The sequence below is a fragment of the Diabrotica virgifera genome, chromosome 8, assembly GCF_917563875.1.
Source record: "Diabrotica virgifera virgifera chromosome 8, PGI_DIABVI_V3a".
Lineage (NCBI taxonomy): Eukaryota > Metazoa > Arthropoda > Insecta > Coleoptera > Chrysomelidae > Diabrotica > Diabrotica virgifera.
In genome coordinates, this window is record NC_065450.1 from 225,310,934 (window position 1) to 225,338,732 (window position 27,799).

General features: G+C 32.1%; 1 protein-coding gene across 3 annotated transcripts in view; it reads left to right on the forward strand.

Moving 5' to 3' along the window:
* Window positions 1–1,717: 1,717 nt before the first annotated feature.
* LOC114337057 (putative transporter svop-1) overlaps window positions 1,718–27,799 on the forward strand; it is a 67,632-nt gene continuing 41,550 nt past the window's right edge. Inside the window, exons 1-2 of one of the 3 annotated variants that reach the window (XM_050657670.1) lie at window positions 1,718–1,934; window positions 27,448–27,566. In XM_050657670.1, coding sequence (XP_050513627.1) covers window positions 27,548–27,566 — 19 coding nt within the window. In that variant the 5' untranslated portion in view covers window positions 1,718–1,934; window positions 27,448–27,547. Of the gene's footprint in view, window positions 1,935–27,243; window positions 27,259–27,447; window positions 27,567–27,799 lie in introns of those variants that run through there. The other 2 variants (XM_050657671.1, XM_028287448.2) reach the window with 2 other exon arrangements.

The following is a 27,799-nucleotide window of genomic DNA, read 5'->3' on the forward strand; positions in this document are numbered from 1 at the left end:
AAATAGCTATGATGATTGCCAACCTTCGTAGCGGAGATGGCACCTGAAGAAGAAGAAGGTATCTACTATATTTAAAAATCGATTTATTCCGGTATTTTTAGTGCAAAATGCACTGGTCTAACAGTTTACGGATTGTAATTAGTGTTTTTTCTTTCATTTTTAACGTATTAATTAGATTTTAAACAGAAGCAGTAAGTACGTAGGGAGTACTAATAGTTAACCGATAAAATATTGTTAGTATTCACTGATAAGGCGGATAAGGGTTTTTTGCTCCGAACGGTTCAAATGGAAGAACTCCTTTCAACTACTTTTGAATTCTGGAATAGTTATATACCGGGAGAGAGTGAAAAGTTGTAAAAATATTGTCGGACGAATTAACGTATGAAGGCAAGAGAAGAAGGAAAAGAGACGAAAGGAGGACGAAGAGGAGTCTCTTATGAAAAGTAAAAAAGCTAGGGACAATCCCGACAAATAGAAAAAGAGCTGAAAAAGGCTGATATGATGGAAATTTGAAAACAATTGTGAAGGATATAAAAAGGGAGCAAAGGATATATGCTGAAAAATTAAGAGGACTTAGAGTAAAAAACAAGAAGTCAAAGGAAAGTCAAACTTCTTAAAAAATGATAGTCAACACATAAAAAAATATGTCCAATCATTAAACACTGAACTAGAATACCTAGTAAAAGAAAAAAATCTTGTAAAATCCTAGACATAGAAGATACTAGCGTGCAGAAACATCTAGTGGAAAGAATAATAGAGGGAACATTAGAGATACCGGTTATGTAGAATCAAATGAACCACAAAGATATGAGAAAGAACATGTCTGGTACAGATATAAAATTAAGAACGGATAGCAAAAATTATGCAAAACAGGTAAACATTAAAAAATTTTAAGGAAAGAATTATTTTTCTAACTGATAACTTGACAATCAACGAGAAAAAACAGGAGGAGATAAGGGAAAAAGCATATTAAGCTGGAAGTGAAGGGAGAGTGTACGAAAGGGGTTCATTTTTAGTTCTTCTATTTATTCTACCTATATATCCATTAGTTTCAACATTCTATTATCTGAATTTGCTAGTAGTACTATGCCGTCCGCATACATTAACGACTCTATTGTTACCAGTTGTAATCTATCGTATTCTATTATTGCCTGTAGTTGGTTGTTTCTTACTCTAGTATTTCTTATCAATTCATTTATTACTATTATGAATAACAAATGGCTAAGACTCTCTTATTGTCTAATACCTCTCTTCCAATTAAATTCTTTCTATCTTTCCCCTCTTATTTGTATTCCTCCTTTTACCTCTTTGATCTCTTGTATTCGACACAAGTATGTTAATTATGAGGATGACTTCTACTTAACTGATGAAATGACGCGGTTCTGCATAATTTCTGGGACAAGCATATGAACATATTATCGTGGTCCTAAATTTTCACATTCCCCCTTCATTAAAAACAAAGACATAATTCAATTTATAATGACGTTCAGGACCTAAACATAGAATATACAAAAATAACAGGTTTCTTCCTTATTAAATATTTTAAAATCTCCTTGTGACTTCCTGGTGAATTTTTTTAGACAATTAGTGTGTGTCTCTTCAATACAATTTTTTCTTGTCCGTAGAATTTGCAATGTAAATATCCATTTTAGCATATTCATAAAAATACGTCTTTACTGCTACACCAAAGCATGTTTATGTATTCCTACACAATTAACAACCTTGTAATGTAAATAAAACCTAACAACACAAACAATTGTTTTACGTTCGTAAAAGACACAACGTGTATGGTAGTTCTCATCAAATCGAAACATTATAGAAAAAGATCTATATCAAATGAAATTCTAAGTCGTTTTACCATTTCATAGATCTCATGTTCGATTCAAGTATGTTAATTAATAATTCCTTCTTGTCAGATTCGAAGAGGAAACAAGGTAATTGAATTAATTTTTCATTTATTAAATTCCTAATAAATAAAATAGAAACTTGCTTCTTTTCTGTTGGTTCTTTGTCTGGTATTCGCTAGATGGTTTCTTGATAACATTTTATTGATTTTAATGTAAACTTAGTCAAAGTATGTAGGATTGATGTAGTTGAAAGTGATAAATAAAAATAGAGTAGAAGTAAAAAACGGTAGGTCAATAATTTGTTCTATTTTGCTTCAGTTATTTTTTTGAAGTTATACTTCCTTAGGCGCAATCGGGAGTGAATGTAAATGTGCGCGAATTCATAAAAAATGTTGGTGCCACGCGCAGGTACATTATGCATTTGCTCTGATTGGGTATTTCAATGACATGTAAAAATTATCCAATATGGCGGCTGTGGTTAAAGAATGTGTTGTCATTTTTATTATTATGGTTATGGTTGTTAAGTTGTGTTTTAAAAGTGGTCAGAACCGAGACAAAATTTAGTTTAGGAATACTTGTACTGACTTTTTAAATAGTTTTTATTTATCGCACTTCCGCTCAAAGAGTGTCATAACTCAAAAAATTTTAAAATCAGTTTTATTGCACCAACAGTTTAATAAAACTATTAACTCCTATCTCACAAAGTATCACGTCTATGGGTCAAGTATTTATCGTTAGATGACACTTTTTAAACGCTTTTATTTAGTTCAATAGTTTGCGTCAAATCTTAAGACGTTAATTTGAGTGCCTTTTCTACAATGCAAATGAATCTAAATTTGCAGACATATGCATTCGCAGGAACAATACAAAAATATTCAATAAAAAAATTTTTATTTATGTTTATTAATTGTTTAAATAAAAAAAAAAAACGATTTTAATGGAAAATGCTTAAATTCTCTTGTTTTTTAAAATGTAAAAATTTGAAACTTTTAAGGATTGTAGCTAATGATATGAACTATATATAATTTCACTTTTTACGTTAATTCTTTACGTTATGCTTCATAAATAAACAATGAAGTTTTAAATTTTTTGCCAATTCCGACTACTTTTCATGACAATATATTTTAATGTTTGAAAAGTGTAAGACTAAAAAGTAAAAAATAAAAAAATATGAAAAAAAAAATTTAAGAAACGCTTTTCTTTAGTTACGAGTGACTAAAATTAAAAATATTATAAAAAAATAAACTAAAAAGCAAAAAATAAAAAAAATTGAAAAAATCTAACACATTCGTTAAAGAAAAGCGTGGGGCGAAAACCGTTTATTCGATGAAGACGCGCCAAGCTTTTCTTTGACGAATGTGTTAGATTTTTTCAATTTTTTTTTTTGCTTTTTAGTTTATTTTTTTATAATATTTTTAATTTTAGTCACTCGTAACTAAAGAAAAGCGTTTCTTAAAAATTTTTTTTTCATATTTGTTATTTATTTAGAGTATGGCTTAAGTACATCACAGAATATTATTTAGATTTATGCATTATGCATTTTTTTTTTTTTTTTTTTTTTTTGTAAGCATTTATTAGCAATCATAATTACATATTATATAAGCTAATTTGATAACAAGTACAATAACATATATCAATGTATTATTGTACACTAAAATGGCGTTATGAGGTACATCACCCAGCGGTTTCACCTCAGTTTCAGCGAAGATCTATGGGCCATAATCTTCGCAATCTTCTGTTGTTTAGTGGCTGCAGTAATGGTAATATTAATTGGTTGGGGTGGTCTTCCAATTTCTCGTGATGTCTGTTGGCTCTTTCTTGAATTACTGTGCTGACTAAATGCATTATGCAATGCATCACAAACAGATGTCCAGTTTTTTTATATATTCGATTGACCCTTCGGTTGCCATTACAAAGTCTATAGGGTCGCCTGTGTATGCTCTGCGTGGGCAGTCCTGAACAATGTGACTGATCGTCTGTCTTGCAGCGCCGCAGTCACAAGAAGGCGAGGGGAGTTTACCCCATTTGTAGAGGGAGTCAGCGCATCTTCCACAGTTTGTTCGAATTCGATTAAGGGCTGTCCAAATCTTACGGGGACGCTCAAATTCGCCAGGTTTTTCTATGAAGTCCGGTAGGCTATGGTAATGCGGATCTGTCTTACTTTCCCAATCGTAAAATAAAAAGTGATCGAGTGATCCAGTGTTTTACGTTTCTCTCAATTTTCACGAGTGCCTTGTTTACAACTATAAAATAAAATGTTCTCTTCGTTATGCTGACGGGATGTTTTCAGTTGGTAAGCATTTATAACACTCATTTATCAATTTCTTTTTTGCGTTGCTACGATTATTTTAAATATCGAACCCGCTTATTAGAATACAATTTATACGAATATCCCGGTTTAAGCCAAGCGTCCACAGACCCGCATCGTACGCATCGTACGCAACGGATGTTAGTTTGCCTTAAGGAAGCTCTCATACCAAAAGCGATATCCGAACGATATTTGTAACAGGCAACATCCCATATAGTCCAGACTGTATCGTCGCCCCCGTTAGGTAAATTATTCCGATCATTTTTTTTTGCACAAACGTTTTTCTTAAAAAGAGGTCCTTATAACAAATACACAGAGTGCCGGGAGGTGCCGCGGTCGGAAAATTGTTTAAACAATTTTTTTTTAAACAAATTTAAAAAATCAATTTTTTCACCTCGTACCAATTTTTTTTAGATTCTTTGGAATATTATGAGCAAAAAGGGTCTCTTATGAATTTTCTCTAAAATTAATTGTTGTCGAGTTATACGCGATTTCAAATTTGAAAAACGCGAAAATGGTCATTTTCAAGGCTTTAACTCTGTTAGTAATTATTATTATGAAAGTCAGAAAAAGACTAAATCAAAGTTTAAAGCACCCCCTACATGATCCTGAAGAAATTTGTGTCAATAATTTATTACTAAACTGTTATTTTTAACTATTAGCGCTAACAGCGTATGGAGGCGGCCGTCAATGTGAGTGCGAGTAAGATGCACCATTGGTTGCCGGAATGGTGCATCTCTTTCCCACTCACATTGACGGCCGCCTCAATACGCTGTTAGCGCTGATTAATTAAAAATAACAGCTTAGTAATACATTAATGACACAAATGTCTGCAAGATCATGTAGGGAGGGGGGGGGGGGGGGATTTAAACTTTTATTTAGTCACTTTTTGACTTTCATAATAATAATTTATAACCGAGTCATTAAGCCTTGAAAATGGTCATTTTGGCGTTATATATATCTTAGCTTAGCTATATCTTAATCTTAGCTTTGATTCCAGGCCATACTGGAGTAAAGGGGAATACAGAGGCTGATAAATTGGCAAATATAGTCAAGACTTTAAACATTTCTGCAGACATTGAAATATATAAATTTCACTTTTTACCTTTTATTAAACACAAAATTGTAAATGAGTTTAAAGTTGAATGGACAAAATAGTTTAAAACTTAAGTGATTTTTCTACAAACCCTTGGTTCCACAAATTCACATTTGGGGATCGAAGGCACTTGACATCAATTATTAGAATGCGTTTGGGTCAATGCCTCATACCAGATCATTATTGGTTTAAAATCAATTGTAGTGATACTCCTTTTTGTGAATGTGGACAAAAGTATAACTCATATGTTACTGAATATGTTACAAAATAAATCAACTTGACCTGTATCAGGAACTTGTTAATACAGGAAGTCCAACCCCCATTTCAATATAAAATTGTCTACATAATATTAATGACCAAATCTTAAGAACGATCAATCAAATTAAAATATAAAATAGTTATTTGACAATCATAATACAATGAATTTAACGAAGGGAATATGTAAAAATCCAGACCCCTTGAAAAGAGTATTCCCTTCCAATTGCAGTCTAAATACGAGAACTGGCCAAGTACCTAAGAAGTGGAGGCCAAGAAACTAAAAGGAAAAGAAGTGATTTTGGCGTTTTTCAAATTTTAAATCGCGTATAACTCGAAAACAATCAATTTTAGAGAAAAATCACAAGAGACCTTTTTTGTCCATAATGACCCAAAGAATATAAAAAATTTACGAAGTGAAAAAATTGATTTTTTGAATTTGTTTAAAAAAAAAATTGTTTAAACTATTTTCCGACCGCGGCACCTCCCGGCACCCTGTGGATTTATTATGAGGACGTCTTTTTCAGTAAGTTTGTGCAAAAGAAAACGAATCCGAATAATTTACCTAACGGGACCAACAATACAGCATGGTCTAATAAATATCTGCGGTTAATTTATGTCTTCAATGCACTTAAACTACCTAGAATTCTTTAAAAGCTCGTTCGGGATCGGATTCTCAAAAAAGGGCAGTAGAGTGTGCTGTGTGCCAAAGGCCCAGATGTGTGTATTTGGGATTGAGGGCGTACAATAAGAGGGATAATAGGGCATTATAATTTTTGATATAATAGTTTTATTGGTCAATTATAGGTCAATTTTTTACAATAATTTGTTTACTTACATAATAAACTTAAAAAAGTCTTAAAAGCATAGACATGCTTGTTGACTTATCTATATAATGTTTACAGATTAATATTTACAGTTTTTTTGACAAATCAATTTTTTCTAGTATAATTTAAGTTTGTTAAATTGGTACACAAATCCCTTTTTTATTTAGTCCAAGTAGTATAAATAATTTTATATATATAATCTATATCTAAACCTTTCTTAAGGTGTTCGAAAAATACATTTCATGCATCTATATCAATTATATCATATACAAATCGTCTCCACTCTTGCTTATTCTTGGACCTTCGTTTCGCTTCAGTCGAAGTTGTATTTTTCTTCTTCAGAATCCTTACCACTTCATCGTTCCAGGTTTTCTTTGGTCTCCGTTTTCCTCTCTTGTTTTGTGTACTTTTGCCTCCCATACGCGTTTTACTTGTCTATTGTCGTTCATTCTACACAAAAGCCAAAAGGATTTAAGCTTGTTCTTATCTAGTATTTGTGTTTTTGGTTCGACTTGTAGTTCTTCTGTTACAATGCTGTTTTTTATTCTATCGCGTCTTGTAATTCCTTTTACTTTTCATGGGTACTTCATGTCCATTGAGTTTATTCTATTTTTCGATGATTGTGTTAGCACCCAGCTCTCAGTAGTATAGGTGAGAATCGGCCTGAAGATCATTTTATATACCCCCATCTTCGTCCTGCTGCTTACTTCTTTCTTTCCAATGAATGCTCTGTTTAAGCTGTAGTACATTCTGGAGTCATGGTTATCCTTTCGTTGACTTCTTCTTCTGATCTTCCTCCATTTTCTATTTTCATACCCAGGTATTTATGTATATGTTGTTACTTGTTCTAGTTTTTGGTTATTTATCTCTATATTTACTTGAGTATCCTCATTTCCCATGACCATTATCTTTATTTTCTCCATGTTTATTTTCATATTTCTTTCTAAGTGATATTTTTAAAGTTTATGGGCAATTGATAGTCCGTTCGCTGACGGTAAAATAATGCAAAACCTATAAATTTTAAAGATCCGCTTAAATTGGCATGAAATTTGGCATATACATATTATGTAGGTAGCATGGGGGCCCAGCTTCATCCCTTCTCGAGAGTGAAACAATATACGCTCAAAATAAGACCGGAAATGGATAAACTAACTAATTCTAAGCAACTTTTGTTTTATAGCATTTTTTCACTAAGTTAAAATTTTCGAGTTATTTGCGAGTAAATATGTTCATAAAAAACACATTTTCAGACGGTTTCTTGCAACTAACTCAAAAAGTAAGTATTTTATCGAAAAAAAAAACACTCTTAGCAAAAATATATCCCATAAAAAAGTGAAAAAAATGGTTTAGGTATGAGATTACCTAGTAAAAGAAGAGTTATAGGTAATGAAAAATACATTGATACTCGCCAAATTTCAAATCGAATATTTCAACCTGAAATAACCAAAAAATAAAGCACTTTTTGGGAAAAACTCATTAAAACTTTTTTAAATTGTTTAAAAACAACTTTAATTTTGTTTTAGTAGCAAAAGTAAGCAAGTTACGCTCAAAATAACGTTGGTCCCTTCCTTTTTTGGTAAAAAAATTGTGAAAATCACCCCCTAATTAGCATCCTCAGTGAAATTAATCATTACCACTTCATAAGTTGCTTTACTCGTGTATACTTATATTATTGTTTATATGGTAAGTTTCACCGGTTGGAAGTGCTTATTTTTGAAGGGGCTGTAGTTGAGGCTTGAACTAGTCACTAATTACGAGTGCATGCACATTTAAATTTTTCAAAAATTCTTATTAGTTTTCTCAGGATTAAAAAAAAATGAATCCATTTAAAAAGTATTGGACCGAAATTTTGCGCAAGTATTGTATATTTTTGTAATCAGTATTTTAAAAGCTTTTAAATGAGGTGTTACATGATGTACTTTCCGATTCAAAAAAATCTTAGTTATGACTGTCACACGAATATACTATGATTGTTTTAAAAATCGACCTGTCCGATTTGCATATTATGTCCTAAAAGTAAATAAGTTAATATGTTCAACCTCAAGTCAAAATTCATCAGAGTATTACCCTTGGGAGGTAAATAGAGTCGTTGCAGAGGATTATCCAAAAATATTAACAACAATAGTGTAGCATGAACATGCTAAACCCATTTTTTTTCTCTGACGTCTTCTTAAAAATTGCCAAGCTACAATAACGTCTTCTTCGCTTGAAGACATTTCAAACACTGATATTTGATATACTTACTGAAGTTCCAAAATTATAGCACGCTCCTGTATTCTACATTATATAAAATGTGGGCATGCGACGTTATCTCTGTTGAGTATAAACAGATGTACGCTATTATGAAATAAATGTGCAACATTTTACGTATGTATTTTATCGTATGTGTTGCATTTGGTTTGCGAGCTCGCTTACAATGATTGCCGATAATGCGATCCGTACGATGCGAATCAGTGAACGCGGTTACATAAGTTTCTGTACAAGGCAAACTAAAATCCGTTGCGTACGATGCGTTCGATGCGTACGATGCGGGTCTGTGGACGCTTGCCTTTAAAGAATAGAAATTTGGGGTCCCGAAACGTTTGTACTAGCCACCAATATTCGGTTATTGGAATATCCCGGTTATAGGAATACTTTTGCTTGGCACGAAGGCTATTCTCATATGCGGGTTCGACTGATCTAATAAATTTTCCAAATATTTGCATCTGATGTATCAGATTTGCTTTGATGGGGATATATCCTACGTCATAAAAATTGCGAAATCAGTGTTCCTACACGACTGACAAAGAGCTCGATGCGATAAAAAGAATATTTTGTGGTTATACCGGTCGAAATCACAAAAAGTGTTTCGAACAGTACCGGCGCTAGGGTATAAGGTGCCCGCCTGCAAAACTAGTATAGGCGCCCTTCATTTTTTTAATTAGTATTTTGTATAATACCAGCCAAAAAAGCTCATTTTGGCGCCCTCCAAGCAGGGGCGGGACCCCCGCCTGCAGTGCATCCCTTACAGATCCGTTATCACCGGCCCTGGTTTTGAATATGCATGCATTAACAGAAGAACAACAAGGGTTTAGGTCGGGATGATCATGCACGGACGCTATGTTTATAATGAGGCAAGTTCAAGAGAAATCGTTAGAATACAACAAATCGGCATATTTAGGTTTCAGGGACATTAAGAATGCATTTGACATGGTCAAATTAAAGGACGTTATGCATTGGTTATACTCAAGAGAGGTACCTCTAGGAATAATTAAAACGATCGAAAACATCTACCCGAACCACACAATAAAAGTAATAGTAGAAGATGGACTAATTGACCCAATTGAAGATGACAATTGGATAAGACACGGGGATTTCTTGAGTCGTTTATTGTTCAACCTGATCGTGGATGAAATAATAAAAAATAACAACTAAAAAGGATACTAAATGGGAGAAAAACAACTTTAAATATTCTGCTATGCAATACCTAAGTACTAAGTACCAATCTCTCAAAGTGAGGATGATTTACATCGTATGCTGCACCAATTTAATAATATAACCGCCAGAAAATTTAACAGTTAATTTCCCCACAAACGACAAAATGCGTGGTTATAACAAGAAAGCCAATAATATGTAAATTGAAGCTGGGGGACATATAATAAAACAAACAAGTGATGGAGTTTAAATATCTAGACATCACCCTACACAGCAACGGAAAGCTCGAAACATAAGTAGAAGAGCATGTGAATAGAGCACATAGAGCCGCGGGTTGCCTGAATGACACAATATGGAGAAATAAAAATAACGGAAAAGAAATGAAATGCAGAATTAACAAAACAGTCATCAGACCAATAATGACATACGCGGCAGAAACAGGACCTGATACAGCGAGGACAAAAATGCTCCAAACAGCGGAGATGAAAACCCTTCGAAAAATCGATGGAAGACACTGTGGGACAGAGCTAGAAGCACAGATATACGACGGATATGCAAGGTGAAGAACTAATAATAACTGGAGATTATACTCGGAGATTTTAACAGTCACAGTTTACTCTGGGCTATGCAGATTCGGATGCAAAGGGAGACGTAGTTGAAGCATGGGCTGAAACGAGTGGCCTCACGTTAATCCATGATCTCAAACTTCCACCATCTATTCAGAGCAAAGTTGAGAAAAGAAAATATAACTCAGATAAATAATAACACTCAAAAAAATTTAGTTCATAATATTGATTAACAGTGAGTATTGAATAGTGTTTCGTTATAACAACAATTAATTTTTTCGTTTCAACGAACTTTTAGACATTGACGAATGTATTTGGTTATTGTCACAATGATTGAATGTTAATTGTGAAAATAACTAAAGTACATTAACCAATAACACTCAATTTATTCAGCCAATAACTTAGTTCCGTATATTTAATAAATAATGTTAATTCTGGCAGCAACTCACTTTCTGGTTCCGTAGATGACAAGCAATTACCTTGGTTTATCGTGACAACGTACAGATTTCATTAAAACAATGTACAAATGTTGTTAATATAGAGTAATATATGATTATTGTATAGATGTAAACTGATTGTTGTGACAAGGAATGCATTAATCAATTTACTACTGCGTTTAATAACCACAATCAATGTGTTCATGGTGACAATAAACGTAGTTGTTGAGACAATAAATATTACGGTATTATCGAGGGTCTCAAATCCCTAAGAACTTCTATAATGATTATTTTAATAAGTCACAGGGGTGAAAAAGAGAATATTTAGTATGATTTTCAATTTCAAATATACCATTCAAAAGAAACTTTTTATTTATTCTAAGGGACTTTCAGCCTTCGGTAATAATGTAATCCTTTATTCTGTGATCAATTTTTTTTTAAATACTTTTTTCTCAGGATTCCAAAAAAATGAATGCGTTTAAAAAGAATTCGATCGAAATTTTTCACCTGCGCTCTCAAAAAAGATTAAAGTGTTGTACATTTTTGGAATCACTATTTCAAACGCGTGTAAATAAGCAGTCACATGATGTACTTTCCCATTTAAAAAAAATCAAAGTTATGCCTGTCACCTGAAGAGGGATCGTATAAAGTTCGAAACATTGATGTTATAATATACTTTGATTATTTTAAAAATCGACCTGTCCGAGCGTTTTGCTTATGTGCTAAAAATAAATAAGTTAATAAGGGGGGGGGAGTGTAACACTTATTCAGCGCACTGTATAAGTGAAATCATTATATTATGATTTCTCATATTATGAGAAATCACACAGTGTAAAGTCCATTAGGTTTAGGAGAAAAAAGGGGGATGTAAAAAATTATTATTAATCAATATCATACATTGGACTAATGCATTCAGTAATTATTAATATAAAATACGTTCATAGTAGGAATGAACGAAACTGATTGTAAGAATGAATAGAATTGCTTGTAAGAATAACCGTATTTATTGTGGGAATAAACGGAATTAATTGTAAGAATAAACGGAAATAATTTTAGAAATAAACGAAATACGTTAGGAGAAATAACACTGTTATTGACACAACGAATAGTCTTCGTCGGTCAATTAACGACGTTGTTGTCTCAATGAATAATGTTCGTTAACTCAATGAACAGAGTTCGTAATATCAATAAAGTGATATTATGGTATACATAATGAATGTTCATCCATTCAATAAACGTAATACATTGGCTCAACTAACGAAAATAATGAATTGATGAACATCGCTTTGTTGTTCCAATAAAACCAAAAATTGGACAAATTTTAAGTATTGGGTTTGTTGTCTGAATTAACATTTTTATTGATATTACGTACCTTTTTCGTTGAGTGAAGTACGTTGAAATACAACACTATTTCACACCGAAAAATGACAAAACTGTAGCGCCAATGTGTGGTCGGCATCAACGGCAACACAAGTATTGATTCCAATCAAATCAAATCAAATCGAAAAATAAAAACGTTGGAGTAAGTCATAAAAACATTAGTGCCAACATAGGCTCAAACACTATTGTGTCGGCACACACATTGGACGAACGCAGTTGGAGCCAACGTTGGCTCCCATGTGTGGAGCCGGTCTTACTCAAAATCTCTTATAACGTTTCATTGTCTCACTGATGATTTTATAGAATATTCTCAAGATAATTGCGCTTGTAACGTGGTCGTTGCGTTTGTTGCTCCAGGTAACAAAAATTCAGCCGAAGACAGGAGGTTCGCTTTTTTAAGACATTTATTTTAGAATCAAAACATTACAAATGATAAGATAATTATAATTAGCCTTAATTACTACTCGTTAATTTCGTTGATAAAATATATTTATAACCTACGTATCGAACATTAGGTTCGGATTGATGTGACAATATCTGGTACATGAATGAATACTACCGACGCGACGATCGCGTGGATTTAGGAATTACATTTATTAATATGAAACTGACATATAAGGAGAGGAAATCTCGCTCAGCTCGCCAGCGGAAAAGACATGTAGGGAAATACGATCAACGCTCGTAAAAGGATAGGTAAAAGGAAAACCGTCGGATTTGTTCAACACACCAAAACGACGGCGGAAAATAGTCGGGATAACTCACCTTTTATACCTCGTTGTTGTTTATTATTCTTCGATCAACGCTCCAAGAATGATAATTAATCAACTAGGCTTTTCGTTCCGACTTTTATATCATCCGAGACGGTACAAAAACACATTTTACTTAATTCATTGGCGTACTCTAGACTTCTAGACGATAAAATTATATTATCGTCACATGCTAGATTCTGTAAAGTTACGTAGCAATGATAAGAATTTCAGACCAGCCCCTCATTTAGCCTTACGTCTGTATGATGTAATTTATTTAGATCGAAAGATCAGCAACTATTCTTGCTCTAATTGTATCTAACCTTATATGTACAGCACAAACATACTTATCGAATGTATCCAATTGCAAAAATATGTTCTAAAGTATAAATGTTTATCGCTTGAATATACTTTACGTAGGAGAAAAGAGCAGTAGTATAACAAGAAATGAATTCATTTTAACTTATGGACAGAAAGCGATATGGAAAGAAAATGTATTCTAACTCGACCAGTTGCTAGATACTTTTACAGCAATACCGTAATATACCGACACAAGAATTATGATTATAGTTGTCTGTATTTGTATTACAGAACTCAAACTATCAATCGAGAGTTATTTATTGGTAATGTCCCGCTTCGGTAGCTTGCCAATTATAGTGAAAAAATCAAACTAGACTTATGTTATTGTAATTACGGGCACTATGACTACTGCTAGAGCATTGATTATGGTTTGGCACCGGTTGTACTTTTGAAATATGTTTTATTCAAAAATGGCACGCATGGTACGTCTGGCTTGGTAATGTTGAACATAATTTAATAATATTTTATTTAAAAGCTGTGCCCGGCCTTGTTTAAAAAAGGCCACTCCTAGTTGTTGTACCACAGCTAAATTTGACTCCATATTTATCGATATAGAAGCCGCAGAGTAAAATAAAATATTTGAATATTTATTTATTATTTGGATAATTCGTAGCGGCAGATAAGAGAATCAACATTTATACGAATTAAGTATTTTCTATGGGAAATAAGCCACAATTTTACTAAAAAATGAATTTATTAACGTTTCGAAGCCCAAAAAAAAAAATATCCCAGTGTTTACCAAATCATGAAAAAGAACAATATAGGGTACTATGTAAACTTGAATTGGAAAAATCTAATAAAATTGAACAGAACATCAGCAAAGAGGAAATGAAAATTTTAAAACTTTAAAAAGTGATGACTCCATAACAATCCTACCAGCAGATAAAGGAAACGCAACTGTAATAATGGATAAAATACAATATGAGGACAAAATTACAGATCTAATTACAAATGGACCTTATACCAAATTAACGAAGGATCCAACGAAGACACTGGAAAACAAAATCTGTAGAACTTTATTCAAATTGAAAAATGATCTAACGTACTATCAAAGTTTTAACTATTTAAGGGGAAATAAGCCACAATATTATTAAAAAATGATTTTTATTAACGTTTCGACGCCCAAATCGGGTGCCGTTGTCAAAATACAAAATACTACTAACATAAACAAAAATGTTGTTGCTTAGTAAATAGCTTCAGAACAACAGTACTATCAAAGAAAATTAATGACACCTCATTACAGTAAGATACCACATTTTTATGGAGTACCGAAAATTCATAAAGCGAATATTCCACTTAGACCCATGTGTAGCATCATCAATTCTCCTTGTAGTGAGCTATCAAAATTTTTATTAAATATTATAAAACCATTTATAAACCATATATTTATTAAATTTTACCAACCATTATCAACCATTTATTAAATATTATAAAACCATAAATATTATAAAAAATACACAACATTTTTTAAACAAATTAACAAATATTGAATTTAATCCAAATAATATTTTAGTAAGTTTTGACATAAACAGTTTATTTACAAATGGGCCATTAGATAAAACTCTAAACATAATTAAAACGAAGTTAGAAAATGATAATACATTGACAACTAGGACAAAACTAAATGTATCAGCTATAATGGAGTTATTGACATTATGTACTAATAATACCTATTTTCAACTAAATAATGAATTCTATAAACAAAATTTTGGTCTAGCAATGGGCTCTCCTTTATCTCCGTTATTGGCTAATATATTTATGGAGGATTTCGAAACTATGTAATATCATTTCTAAACAAAATTTAAAACCCACAGTATAGTGGAGATATGTAGATGATGTGTTTTCAATATGGCCTCATATATCAGAATTGTTGGATACATTCCTAAATATTATAAACGATCAAGAAGAGACAATAAAATTTACAATGGAAAAGGAATACAATAACACTTTGCCTTTCCTCGATGTTTTAGTCTCAAAGAAGGATACTGGATATGAGACTCAAGTATATAGGAAACCAACACACGCCAACAGATATCTCAATTACAAATCAAATCACAACATCAACGTTAAAAAGGGAATCATTAAATCCTTATATGATAGAGCCAAAATTACTTGTTCTAACGAAAATTCATTTTTAGAAGAAAAACAATTGTTTACATCTGTTTTATTAAAAAATGGTTATCCTTTATCGTTTATAAATAAGGAATTTCCAAGACTGGATTGAATGGAACAGAACAACTTAGAACGGGATCCTACAACATTCACAAGAAATAATAAGAGGAAAATAACAATACCATATATAAAAGGACTATCCGAGAAACTTAAAAAAATAGGAAATAAATTCAACATTTCAACAACATTCAAAACAACAAACACATTGAGATCTATTCTATCTAAAACTAAACCTAACAACGAACAAGAAAGAACAAAGAATTGCATTTATAAAATACCTTGTGAATGCGAACAATTTTATTTAGGTGAAACATCAAGACCATTAAACGTTAGAATAAGTGAACATCAGTCTTATATTAAAAATAGAGAATTTGATAGATCTCAAATATGTCAACACGCATGGGATAATGAACATAGAGTTCAGTGGAGAGATTCAAGTATAGTCCTGAAAGAATCAGATAGTAAAAAGAGAAAAATCAAAGAAGCGGCTCTAATTATGCTAAATGAAACCAATTGTGTCGCAAATTCCTCGGTAGAATGCAGTAGGATGTGGTTACCCATACTGAAAGAGGAAGTCAATAGAAAGAAAATACCACGATTAGAAGTCAATAACATATCGAGTTAGTACAAATTTTATATTTTACTATTACTTATTGTATATCTATGTATTATTAATATTATTTATAATTTAAACATATTAAAGTCAGAATTTGGTATTAGTTTTTTGAAGGTAAATTAAATGTAAGACCAAATACTTACGATATCGGGATAGTATCACGAGGTTTTTTCCCTCGTGATTTACTATGGAATCTCTAACGCGAGAATTTTACTGTCATCGTTGCATTTGGTTGTCTTTTTGAAGACAGATCACATGCTATGATTTTTTTGCGACGGATATTCTTGAGTTGGGATTGATTTCATGTAATCGAATGAACTATCTTTTAGTAAGTCGTCCCAGGAACGCAACTCATAAATATTGACGATATCATTTTAAAGTCTTCTACTTTAAAATGTATAATATACGTCTGAATTGCCAATATAAATGAGTCAGATTAAATAAATTATTTGAAGAATTTTTTTTTACTTAGCAACAAAATTTTTGTTTATTTTAATAGTATTTTGTATTTTGACAACTAAACCCGATTTGAGCTTCGAAACGTTAATAAAATCATTTTTTGGTAAAATTGTGGTTTATTCCCATTAAAAATAGTTGATTATAAAAATGCCACAAGGAAATAGCTTCAGAACAACATTTATACGAATATCCAAACAATAAAGAACCCACTCACCAAAAATCCAAACTGGCGAGGAACTACAAATATCTCCTCATCAACCTGGCAAAATATAGTGTCTGTAATGATTTTATCGTTACGAATTCAAGGTACCTACCATATTTACATAGAAAGTATCAGAGAATCTAACAATTTCGCTAAAATATCAATTCTGCCAGCGGCCTAGAATGTGGAAAAGGTCAACCATTCAAGGGGGGAGGGGGAAGGCAGTTTTGTTTTAGTTTGATTCAGAGCTAGACCACCATCTACAGATAGCTATTTCTGCATCTTATGCTTCATCAGTGTAGCTATGCAGTCCCAACTCTAAAATAAAAATCAGCAAGCCTGCGTTTTTAAGGGAAATCACCGCGATGCAGTAATTCCACCTTTGAGACTCAAAACAGCGACATCTCTAGTAAAACTAGTCAACCATTCACTTTCCCATGTCGTAGGTACGCCTCGTCAAAGAATTTATAAAGCCAGTGTAAGACCAATAATGTCATATGCATCAGAAACAAGACCCGATACAGCCACAACACAAAGACTACTGGAAACGATAGAGATGATAGTACTGAGAAGAATTACAACAAATACGCTGAGACATCGAAAGAGGAGTGAAGACATTAAAAGACAATGTAACGTACAGTGTATAAACGAATTGACACTAAATAAAAAAAAAAGAATGTGTGTGTGTACTTTGTACGCACGTAAGAAGTTATATTTCTATTATATGATTTCAACGAAATAAATATACTTTTAACAGGTTATTTGTATTTAAAGATTAAACTAATTTTTACTTACTACTTTCCAAAAATTTTTATTAAAACAATACTAAAATAAAAAAAAAGTTAGATAACACACGGATTCGAACCAGGGACCTCTCGATCTCCGGTCGAACGAACTACCACCGAGCTAAACTCCCTTTGCTTTGACAGCTTACAAGATTTCTCACACATACTGACAAATTTAATAGACCAAGTGAGGTATAAAAGTACTTTAAAATTTAAAATAAATATAGTTACTATTATTATAAAATATTTTATTCCCGAGGAAGACAAATCCAAAGACACAAAAATCGTAATAAATAATAGATATACTAAAAACACTACCTAATATACAGGGTGTAACAAAAATACAGGTCATAAATTTAATCACATATTCTGGAACCAAAAATAATTCGATTGAACCTAACTTACCTTAGTACAAATGTGCATATAATAGTACATTATATACCGCGGGACTGAAGTAGTACATTTAATCCTGAAGGTAAAGTTTATGGCCCGACCGCAGGGAGGGCCATAATTTACCTGAAGGATTAAATGTACTTCAGTCGCAAGGTATATACGATACTTTTCGTACTTCCGGTATGATTTTATTAATTATTTCAATAATTTCAATCAGTTTTTTCTCTCTTCAACTCATTTAATAAACTGTCTTTAAAATAAGTTACCATAGTAACATTGCGTTGTGACAGTTATAATTTAGAAACATTGTCATTACTAGTGTCATTGTAAAGAAACATTGTTATTGATAATTATTGGTATCATGAGTGAAGAAGGTGTATCTGATATTGATAAAAGAGCAGCCGAAGTAGGTGAAGAATTGTTACCACCGAAATCTAGAAAACTATACGAGCAGCAGTACGATGCTTTTAAAAAGTGGTGCCGCTTAAAAAATGTGAGACAACCTACTGAAAATGCGCTGTTAGTCTACTTCGATGATAAATCAAAAGCGGTTTGTGCCTCAACTCTCTGGGCACATTACTCAATGCTGAAATCGGTTATTAACATTAGAGAAGATATTGATATAAGTAAATTTCCAAAATTATTAGCTTTTTTGAAGAGAAGAAATGAGGGATTTAAGCCAAAGAAGTCAAGAATTCTCACGTCTGAGCAGGTAGATCAGTTCTTACGGGAGGCTCCGGATGATAAATATTTAATGCTTAAGGTAAATTTGGAAATTTGTTTATATTCAGAAATTTTAAGAAATCAATTTTTTTGTAGGTTGCACTTATTTTGGGCGTTGCGGGAGCTTGTCGTGGAAAAGAGTTGGTTGATTTAGAAATCGACGATGTGAGAGATTTGGGCGATTCCTTCCTAATTGCGATTAGAAACACCAAAAATAAAATTGACCGAAATTTTGTGATCAAAAATTCACAAAACAGTGCCATCAGTTTTGTGGCGATATTTCGGAAATATGTGGCATTGCGAAAGACAGGGACAACTCATTCAAAATTTTTTGTTCAATGTTAATTACCATTCTAATTAATTATATTTTTCAATAAAATATCCCTTAAATTCGTTTGTTTGTGATTTAATCGTTCCGGGAGTTTCGTCAATATTTAATCCCGGAGGGATTAAATGTGACACTTTAGTACCTGTCACAAGGGAGTGAAGTTGTCACTTTAGGCCCGGAAGTACGAAAAAAAGTTTCAGCCCTTTTAAGTTACAAAGTGAAAATCGATTTTTTCGAAGGTATCGAAAATTATTGGAGATTTTTTATTGAAAATGGACCTGTGGCATTCTTATGGCAGTAGCATCTTAAGAAAAAATTATAGTGACATTTGGATACCCCATAAAAATTTTATGGGGGTTTTGTTCCTTTAAATCCCCCCAAACTTTTGTGTACGTTCCAATTAAATTATTATTGTAGTACCATTAGTTAAACACAATGTTTTTAAAACTTTTTTGCCTCTTAGTACTTTTTCGAAAAGTCAGTTATCGAGATATTTCGAATATTTTTCAAATTCACCACATATTTGTATATGGTTAAGTACGATTATGGAGACTTGGTAATAATATGAACATTTATTTATGATTTACATTTTTATGTATATTTTGAACCATATTAAAAAAGAAGTCACATCTCGATAAAAGGTGCCTTTTCGAAAAAATACAAAGAGGCAAAAAGTTTTAAAAACACTGTGTTTAACTAATGGTACCGCAGTAATATTTTAATTGGAACGTACACAAACATTTGGGGGGTTTAAAAGAACAAAACCCCTATAAAATTTTTATGTAAACATATTGAAAAATAAACCTCAACTCGATAAAAACTGCAAAAAAGTTTTAATAATATTGAATTTAACTAATGCTACCACAATAATAATTTAATTGAGACGTACACAAAAGTTTGGGGGGGTTTAAGGGAAGAAAGAACATATAGAAAAATTGAGGAAAGAATCTCAAGTACTCAATTCGGTTTTCGCTGTGGCCTTGGAACGCGTGATGCACTATTCGCAACCCAAGTTTTAATTCAGAGATGCAGAGATGTAAATCATGACGTTTTCATGTGCGCGATTGATTTTGAAAAGGCCTTTGATAAAGTTCGCCATGAAAAAATGCTACATATTCTCAAAACTACCGGTCTGGACGGTAGGGACATTAGAATAATCGCAAATTTGTATTGGGGCCAGGCTGCATGTATTAGGGTTGCGAATCAGTGCTCTGAAGAAGTAAAAATCAAGCGCGGAGTTCGACAAGGCTGTATATTGTCACCAATGTTGTTTAATCTTTACGCTGAAACAATCTTAAATGAAGTCTTGGAAAACGCAAAAGAGGGAATACTCATTAATGGTATGCTTATGAACAATATCAGATACGCAGATGACACCTTGTTGCTGACTGGATCAATTGAACATCTTCAAGCGTTATTGAATCGAATGGTGGCATTCTGCGCGATATATGGACTCAAACTCAACGCAAGAAAAACAAAGTTTATGGTTATTAGTAAACAGGCAGCCGTAAATAATAATAACTATAACGTAACAATCGGTAATGACTCAATTGAACGAGTAAGTAATCTTGTATATCTGGGTACTCATATTAATGAAAGCTGGAACCCTAGTACAGAAATAAAAAGTAGAATTGCCAAAGCAAGAACAAGTTTTATGAAATTTAAGAAAATCCTGTGCAGTCATGATCTAAATTTGGAACTTCGCATAAGAATGGTCCGATGTTATATATTCCCAGTACTACTTTACGGGGTTGAAGCATGGACACTGACAGAATCGCTTTTAAAAAACCTAGAAGCATTTGAAATGTGGGTCTACCGCCGTATTCTGAAGATCAGTTGGGTAGAAAGAGTCACAAACGAAAGGGTTTTGCAACGTTTGAATAAAAGTTGCGAAGTAGTGAACACGGTTAAAAGACGCAAATTGGAATACTTTGCGTATTCATATAATGCGTCACCCAGAAAAATATGACATACTTCACCTTGTCATGCAAGGTAAAATAATGGGAAAAAGAAGTGTGGGCCGCCGTACAACTTCTTGGCTTAAAAACCTACGCCAATGGTTTGGGAAAACTAGCACTGAACTATTTCGTGCGGCTGTAAATAAGACAATGATTGTTAATATGCTGCACAACATGAGAGCCAACGATCGACAAGCGGTCTCGGCACCTTAAGAAGAAGAAGGGAAGAAAATCCCCATAAAATTTTTATGGGGTGCACAAATTTCACTATAATTTTTCTTTAAGATGTTCCTGCCATAAGAATCCCACATGTTTATTTTCAATAAAAAATCTCCAATTGTTTTCGATATATTCGAAAAAATCGATTTTCATTTTGTAACTTCAAAGGGCTGTAACTTTTTCTATGTGCATATTTGTACTAAGGTAAGTTAGGTTGATTTGAACTATTTTTGGTCCCTAACTTTTTTTAAGTTTTTTTGGTACTTTTGTTACACCCTGTATTCTTTTAATGACTTATTTGCGCTGATACATACATAATTTGAAAGATTAGCAACCAACTACATACTGTCTGTGTGCGCATGCGCCACGGAAGTATACAATTTCACCCTCGATCGTAAAGAAGTATAACTTCAAAAAAAGAATGGAATAACCACATAACCAGAATGGGGGAGACACGTGTGGTCAAAATAGCAAGAGATAAATCACCAATTGGTAGAAGAAGTATCGGCCGATCGCGCAAAAGATGGAGTGACAACCTTTCATAGAAGTATCAATCCGCCAATGAACAAGGAGAATTGCTTATAAAGAGAAAGAAGAAGAAGTACTCTTCTGCTAGTAGCCAGAAACGTTTATTTAACATAATTTAGTAGGGTGTAATATAGTATTTTTACTACAAAAACGTTATTACGTAGGTCAAAATTTTTGACGTAAGAGAACTGTTAAAACATTAGAATGTGACTTTTCATTATTGCTATTTTTATTATAAACACGACAATAATGAAAAGTCACATTCTAATGTTTTGACAGTTCTCTTACGTCAAAAATTTTGACCTACGTAATAACGTTTTTGTAGTAAAAATACTATACTAGTCCGTTCTTTAACGGTAAAATATTGCAAAACCTCTAAATTTTAAAGAGCCGCTTGGATTGACATGAAATTTGGCAAACACATAGCCAACAAGTCATAGAAAAAAAGTGATATTGTGCCGATATGTGCTTTTGCCCTGGGGGTGGTTTTCACCCCCTTTTGGGGGTGAAAAAATATTCGTCCAAAGAAAGTCAGGAAATGGATAGAATGGCTAATTTTAAGCAACTTTTGTTCTATAGAGTTTTTTCACTAAGTCAATACTTTTCGAGTTATTTGGCAGTAAATATGTTCATTTTTTCAACAAAATAACCACGCTTTTAGACGGTTTTTCGCAAATAACTCAAATAGTAAGAATTTTGTCGAAAAAACATTCTGAAAAAAAATATAGCCTGTAAAAAATTTAAAAAAATGGTGTATATATCACGTCTCTACACTTAGTAGAAGCAGAGTTATAGCTAATGGAAAATAGGTTCATATTCGTCAAATTCCAAATGGAATACTTTAAAGTGAAATAACCAAAAATTAAGCACATTTCGGGGAAAACTCATTAAAACTTATTTAAAGTGTTTAAAAAAAGCTTTATTTTTGTTTTATAAAAAAAATTTCTAGCATCAAAATTAAACAAGTTCCGCTCAAAATAATGTTAGTCCCTTTTCGTTTTGGTAAAAAAATCGAGAAAATCACCCCCTAATTAGTATCTTAAATGAACTTAATCGTTACGACTTCACAAGTTTCTTGACTCGTGTATATATTGTTTATATGATCTGTAAGTTTCATCGGTTCAAAGTCCTTATTATTGAAAGGGCTGTAGTTAAAAGGGGTTGAACGAGTCACTGATCACAATGTATGCAAATTTTGAAACACCAAATCTTAATCAATTTTTGTCTAAGAGAATTTTTCGAGATTTTTGGTATCTCTAACAATTTTTAAGTTATTTTGAAAAAAGCATATTTTTCAAAATTTTAATTTTTAAAAATTTTATTTTGAAACCAAATTTTTTCAAAAATAAGCACTTTGAATCGATGAAACTTACAGATCATATAAACACAACGTAAGTAAAATAATTTGTGGAGCGGTAACGATTAATTTTATTTAAGTTGCTAATTAGGGGGTGATCTTCCCGATTTTTTTTTGCAAAAACAAAAGGGACCAACTTTATTTTGAGCGTAACTTGCTTAAATTTAATGCTAGAAACTTTTTGTAAAAAAAAGAAATAAAGCTTTTTTAAACACTTTAAAAAAGTTATAATGAGTTTTCCCCAAAAAGTGCTTAATTTTTTGGATATTTCACGTCGAAATATTCTATTTGAAATTTGGTGAATATGAATCTATTTTTCATTGGCTATAACTCTGATTCTACGAGATCCAGAGACCTAACGTGTACACCATTTTTTTTACTTTTTTATAGGCTATATTTTTGCTAAGAAAATTTTTTTCGACAAAATACTTACTTTTTGGGCTATTTGCAAAAAACCGTCTAAAAATGTGGTTATTTTGTCGAAAAATGAACATATTCACTCGCAAATAACTCGAAAAGTGTTGACTTTGCGAAAAAGCTCTATAGAAAAAAAGTTACTTAAAATTAGTCAGTTTACCCATTTCTGGACTTATTTTGAACATATATTTTTTCACCCCCAAAAGGGGGTGAAAGTCACCCCCAGGACAAAAGCACACATCGACACAATATTACTTTTTTTTTTTGACATGTAAGCTATACGTATGCCAAATTTCATGTCAATCCAAGCGGTTCTTTAAAATTTAGAGCAAAAACCGTGAAAGAATGGACTATACCTACATTTTCTGCCAAGTATGACAAGGATATGTCGAATAGTTTTTAAGTAGGTACTGGGTACAAATAGTTTTCACAACAATACAATATATGTACAATATACAGGGTGATTTGTTGAGAATTTCCATTCTCTGAGTTGTAGATGCTAGACCTCAAAATATTAACATTGAACTTCAATCACTTACATAAAATGTGACTTGTTACTGAGTTACAGGGTTGTTTTATTTAAAAATTAAAAACTATTTGTACCCAGTACCTACGTTAAAAATATTGGACGTATCCTTGTTATACTTGGCAGAAAGTATAGGTACTGTACACACTACTAAATTATGTTAAATAAACGTTTCTGGCGACTACCAGAGACGTACGATAGGAGAAAGTGAATGGTTAACCCATCCCAAATTCTACGCCACTGACGTATGTCAAAGTGCTATTTTAACATAATTTTTATATTCTCCACTACTTTTTATGCAAATAAGATACCCTGATTTCGTAACGATAAAATCATTAGTTTTCGAGATATCTGAAGATAAAAATGAAGGGGCACAATACATTAATCAAAATAATCGTGTCGTTTCATTTTTAACTTCAAATATCTCAAAAACTAATGATTTTATCGTTACGAATGAAGAGTATATTATTTACATAGAAAGTATTAGAGCACCGAAGAATTGCGTTAAAATAGTAATTCGCCAGTGCGTAGAATGTGGGGGATATGTCAAAGTATGACCAGGGCCGCGTCTAGGTCAATTGCCCTAGGCAATTCTCTAGTAGCCGCCCTTCAAGCATGTACCATTTTTCCTAAAAAAAATTTCAAGCAGATTTTTTTATTTAAATAAGAATACATAAAAATTGTCATTCCAGTTCGATCACATCAGATTTCTTTCTTAATTTTTCGTCATAATTTATCGCCTTTGTTACGTCACTTTCTATGGACAAAATCGTCAAATTGTTAAGACGTTCTTGCGTCATACTTGATCGAAAATTATTTTCATGACTATTTTAAATTCTTGTCATTTTCGAAAATGACCTTTCAGCGGACACGTTGGTTGGCAACTTGGAGGCACAAATAATTGCGCAAAGCAGTATCAAAATTAGGGAAAATATCTTTCAATCCACTCTTCTTTAAATATTTAGATATGTCAGTTGTCAATTATTGGTGATTGGTGATTTTATTGTGGTATCCAAATGAACCTTTAAGTGTATTTAAGTGCATTCATGTATGAATGATGTAGGTCTTGTAGGTATCTATATTAGTGCAGTCAGTGAGGGTATTTGGCTCCGAATTCCATCCTACTGCATCAATGTACTTGATATTTTCACTGTAAGTAGGGAATAGCTCAAGAAACAAAGTCTACGCTATATCCTATGACGCTTTTAACTAGGGGTGGTTCCCACCCGTTCTCGTGGGTGGAAATTTTTTTATCAAACTAACACCGGAAGTGGCCAGAGAAACTAATTCTAAGCAATAACTGTTTTATAAATTTTTTTGAAAACTCAATACTTTTTGAGTTATTCGTGATTAAAAATTTGCCATTTTCATTGAAAAATGACACTTTTCGGAGACTGTTTTTTTGGGAATACCATAAAAATTGTGCATCTAACGAAAAAACTATATAAAACATTTTTGTAGTTTATGAAAAATCAGAGAGATTCATTTTTTCATAAATCTTCTAGTTTTAATAAAAAAAGAGATGATAGGCGAAAAAAATTTTTTTGGTGCATGCTCAAATCGGCTCAAATTGTCGATTTTAGGGGTATAATGCTACGAATACCTTTTGTAGTGCTTGAAAAGACCTTTAAAACGAAAACTGTTAAATGTCGATTACATTCAAACTAAGCGAGATATGGTGCAAACAAAACTTATGACTAATGTAGTTTAAGTAAGGAAAAATGAGAAGTATATTTAACCCCTCATCCACCAGAAATTAAATGCATCGTTTTTCTTCTAGAATACCTTCTACTATAGTGTTATTTCTATATTCAAAAAGTTGGACGGGTTTAAAATGAATGGTTTTTGAAAAGAATAAAATCAAATTATAGAGCGCATTTTTTAATTTTCTTAAAAATCTTCCTTTTTCTCCATGTAATTCGAAAGTGATAAGAGATACGTAAAAAAATACCTTACAAAAATGTAGGTTTTCTTTTAGATAACAATTTTTTTTCATTACTGTACCTCATTATCATTTTCGAGTTACATGGAGAAAAAGGAAGATTTAAAAAAAATAAAAATGCTCTCTATAATTTGATCATATTTTTTTCAAAAACCATACATTTTAAACCCGTCTAACTTGTTGAACATAGAAATAACACTTTAGTAAAAGGTACTGTAGAAGCAAATGATGCATTTAAATCTGGTTTATGAGGGGTTAAAATATACATATGTACTTCGCATTTTATCTAAAATAAATTAGTCATCCGTTTTTGTTGCACCTTATCTCGCTTAGTTTAAATGTAATCGAAATTTAACAGTGCGGTCATTTTAAAAGTCTTTTCAGGTAGCACTTGTTACAAAATATACTGATAGCATTATACTCTTAAAATCGACCATTTCTCTGTTATTAAGTTGAACACGCCCATTTGAGCATGAACAAAAAAATTTCGTTTCACCTATCATATCTCTTTTTATGTTATCACTAGAAGACTTATGAAGGAACGAATCTCTTTGATTTTTCATAAGCTACAAAAATGTTTTTATAGATTTTTTCGTTAGATGCATAATTTTTAAGGTATTTGCAAAAAACCGTCCGAAAAGGCGACTTTTTCAATGAAAATGGCAAATTTTCAACCACGAATAACCCAAAAGGATTCAGTTTAAAAAAAATATAGAACAGTGCGCCCGTCTAATCCCTAAATTTACGACTTCTGTTCTTTTTGAATGAATAGTGTTAAAGAAAATGCAATTTGTTTTCTAGAAATGAATACCCACTTATATTCCATTGATGGATGTACGATGTACTTAAATGTTATTCGATTTTAATTTTTATATACAAATATTTTTTGTACAGTATTTTTGCCGCCCTCTCATAATTTGCCGCCCTAGGCAACTGCCTATATTGCCTAATGGATAAAGCAGCCCTGAGTATGACAAGGACAAATAGTTCTAAAATACTGGGTACAAATTAATAGTTTTTAAATTTTAAATAAAACACCCGGTAGAATATTTTCGGTATAATAATCATATGATTTGAGAGAATTAAACACGTGATGAAAAATATTACTACACGATTGAACCGGATATGATATTATGAATTAATATAGATATTATATTATGAATATATTATATTATGAATTAGATCAAAGTTTTGTGATTAATTACATTAAATTGTGTAAGCAGTGTATAACACTTATTCATTATTTATTTATCGCTCATGCTCAGGTATTTATAAACATAAAATGATCAATACAATTACAAAAACATTTGTAATAATAAAAATAAACCAGTAGTTTACAAATAACGTTAAGAATCTGCTGTAAATATCACTGTTAAAAGCATCACGTACTGAGATAGGTATATTGTTTAATTGTTTCTTAGTCAATATATGAACAATAACACTTGTGGTTACGTATATGGTGGTTTTAGTTGTGCTGTGTGTGGCTTGTCAGTTCATAAAAATCCCACCAGGCAATGTTAGCATAAGTATTTGATGCTAATGTTTGAACATTTTGATCGTTTAATACATATTATCATTTATGTTAGATAGATAACAGGAGAGAATGCCCATACCGTCGATGGCAGCCAGATAATTATTGTTAGATAATGTTAATTTTCGAAGAGTAGCAAAAGAAGCTAGTCCATTATGGAGTTACAAAATAAAGGTAAGCATCAATTTTTTATCTATATTTTTTTGTTTTGGCTTGTTTCAGCAAATTTAACATTTCCCCAATATAGTTAGATCTAACTTAAGTGCTTAAGCCTTGAGGTATAAAATGTTGGATGTCGCTTTCTCTTCTTAATTTTTCTCTATCAAGAAGCATGTGAATCCAATTCGCACCGACGCGAGCGTAATTTCTTAGGTCACCTGTGTTTAATACTTTATTCAGTAAAATAT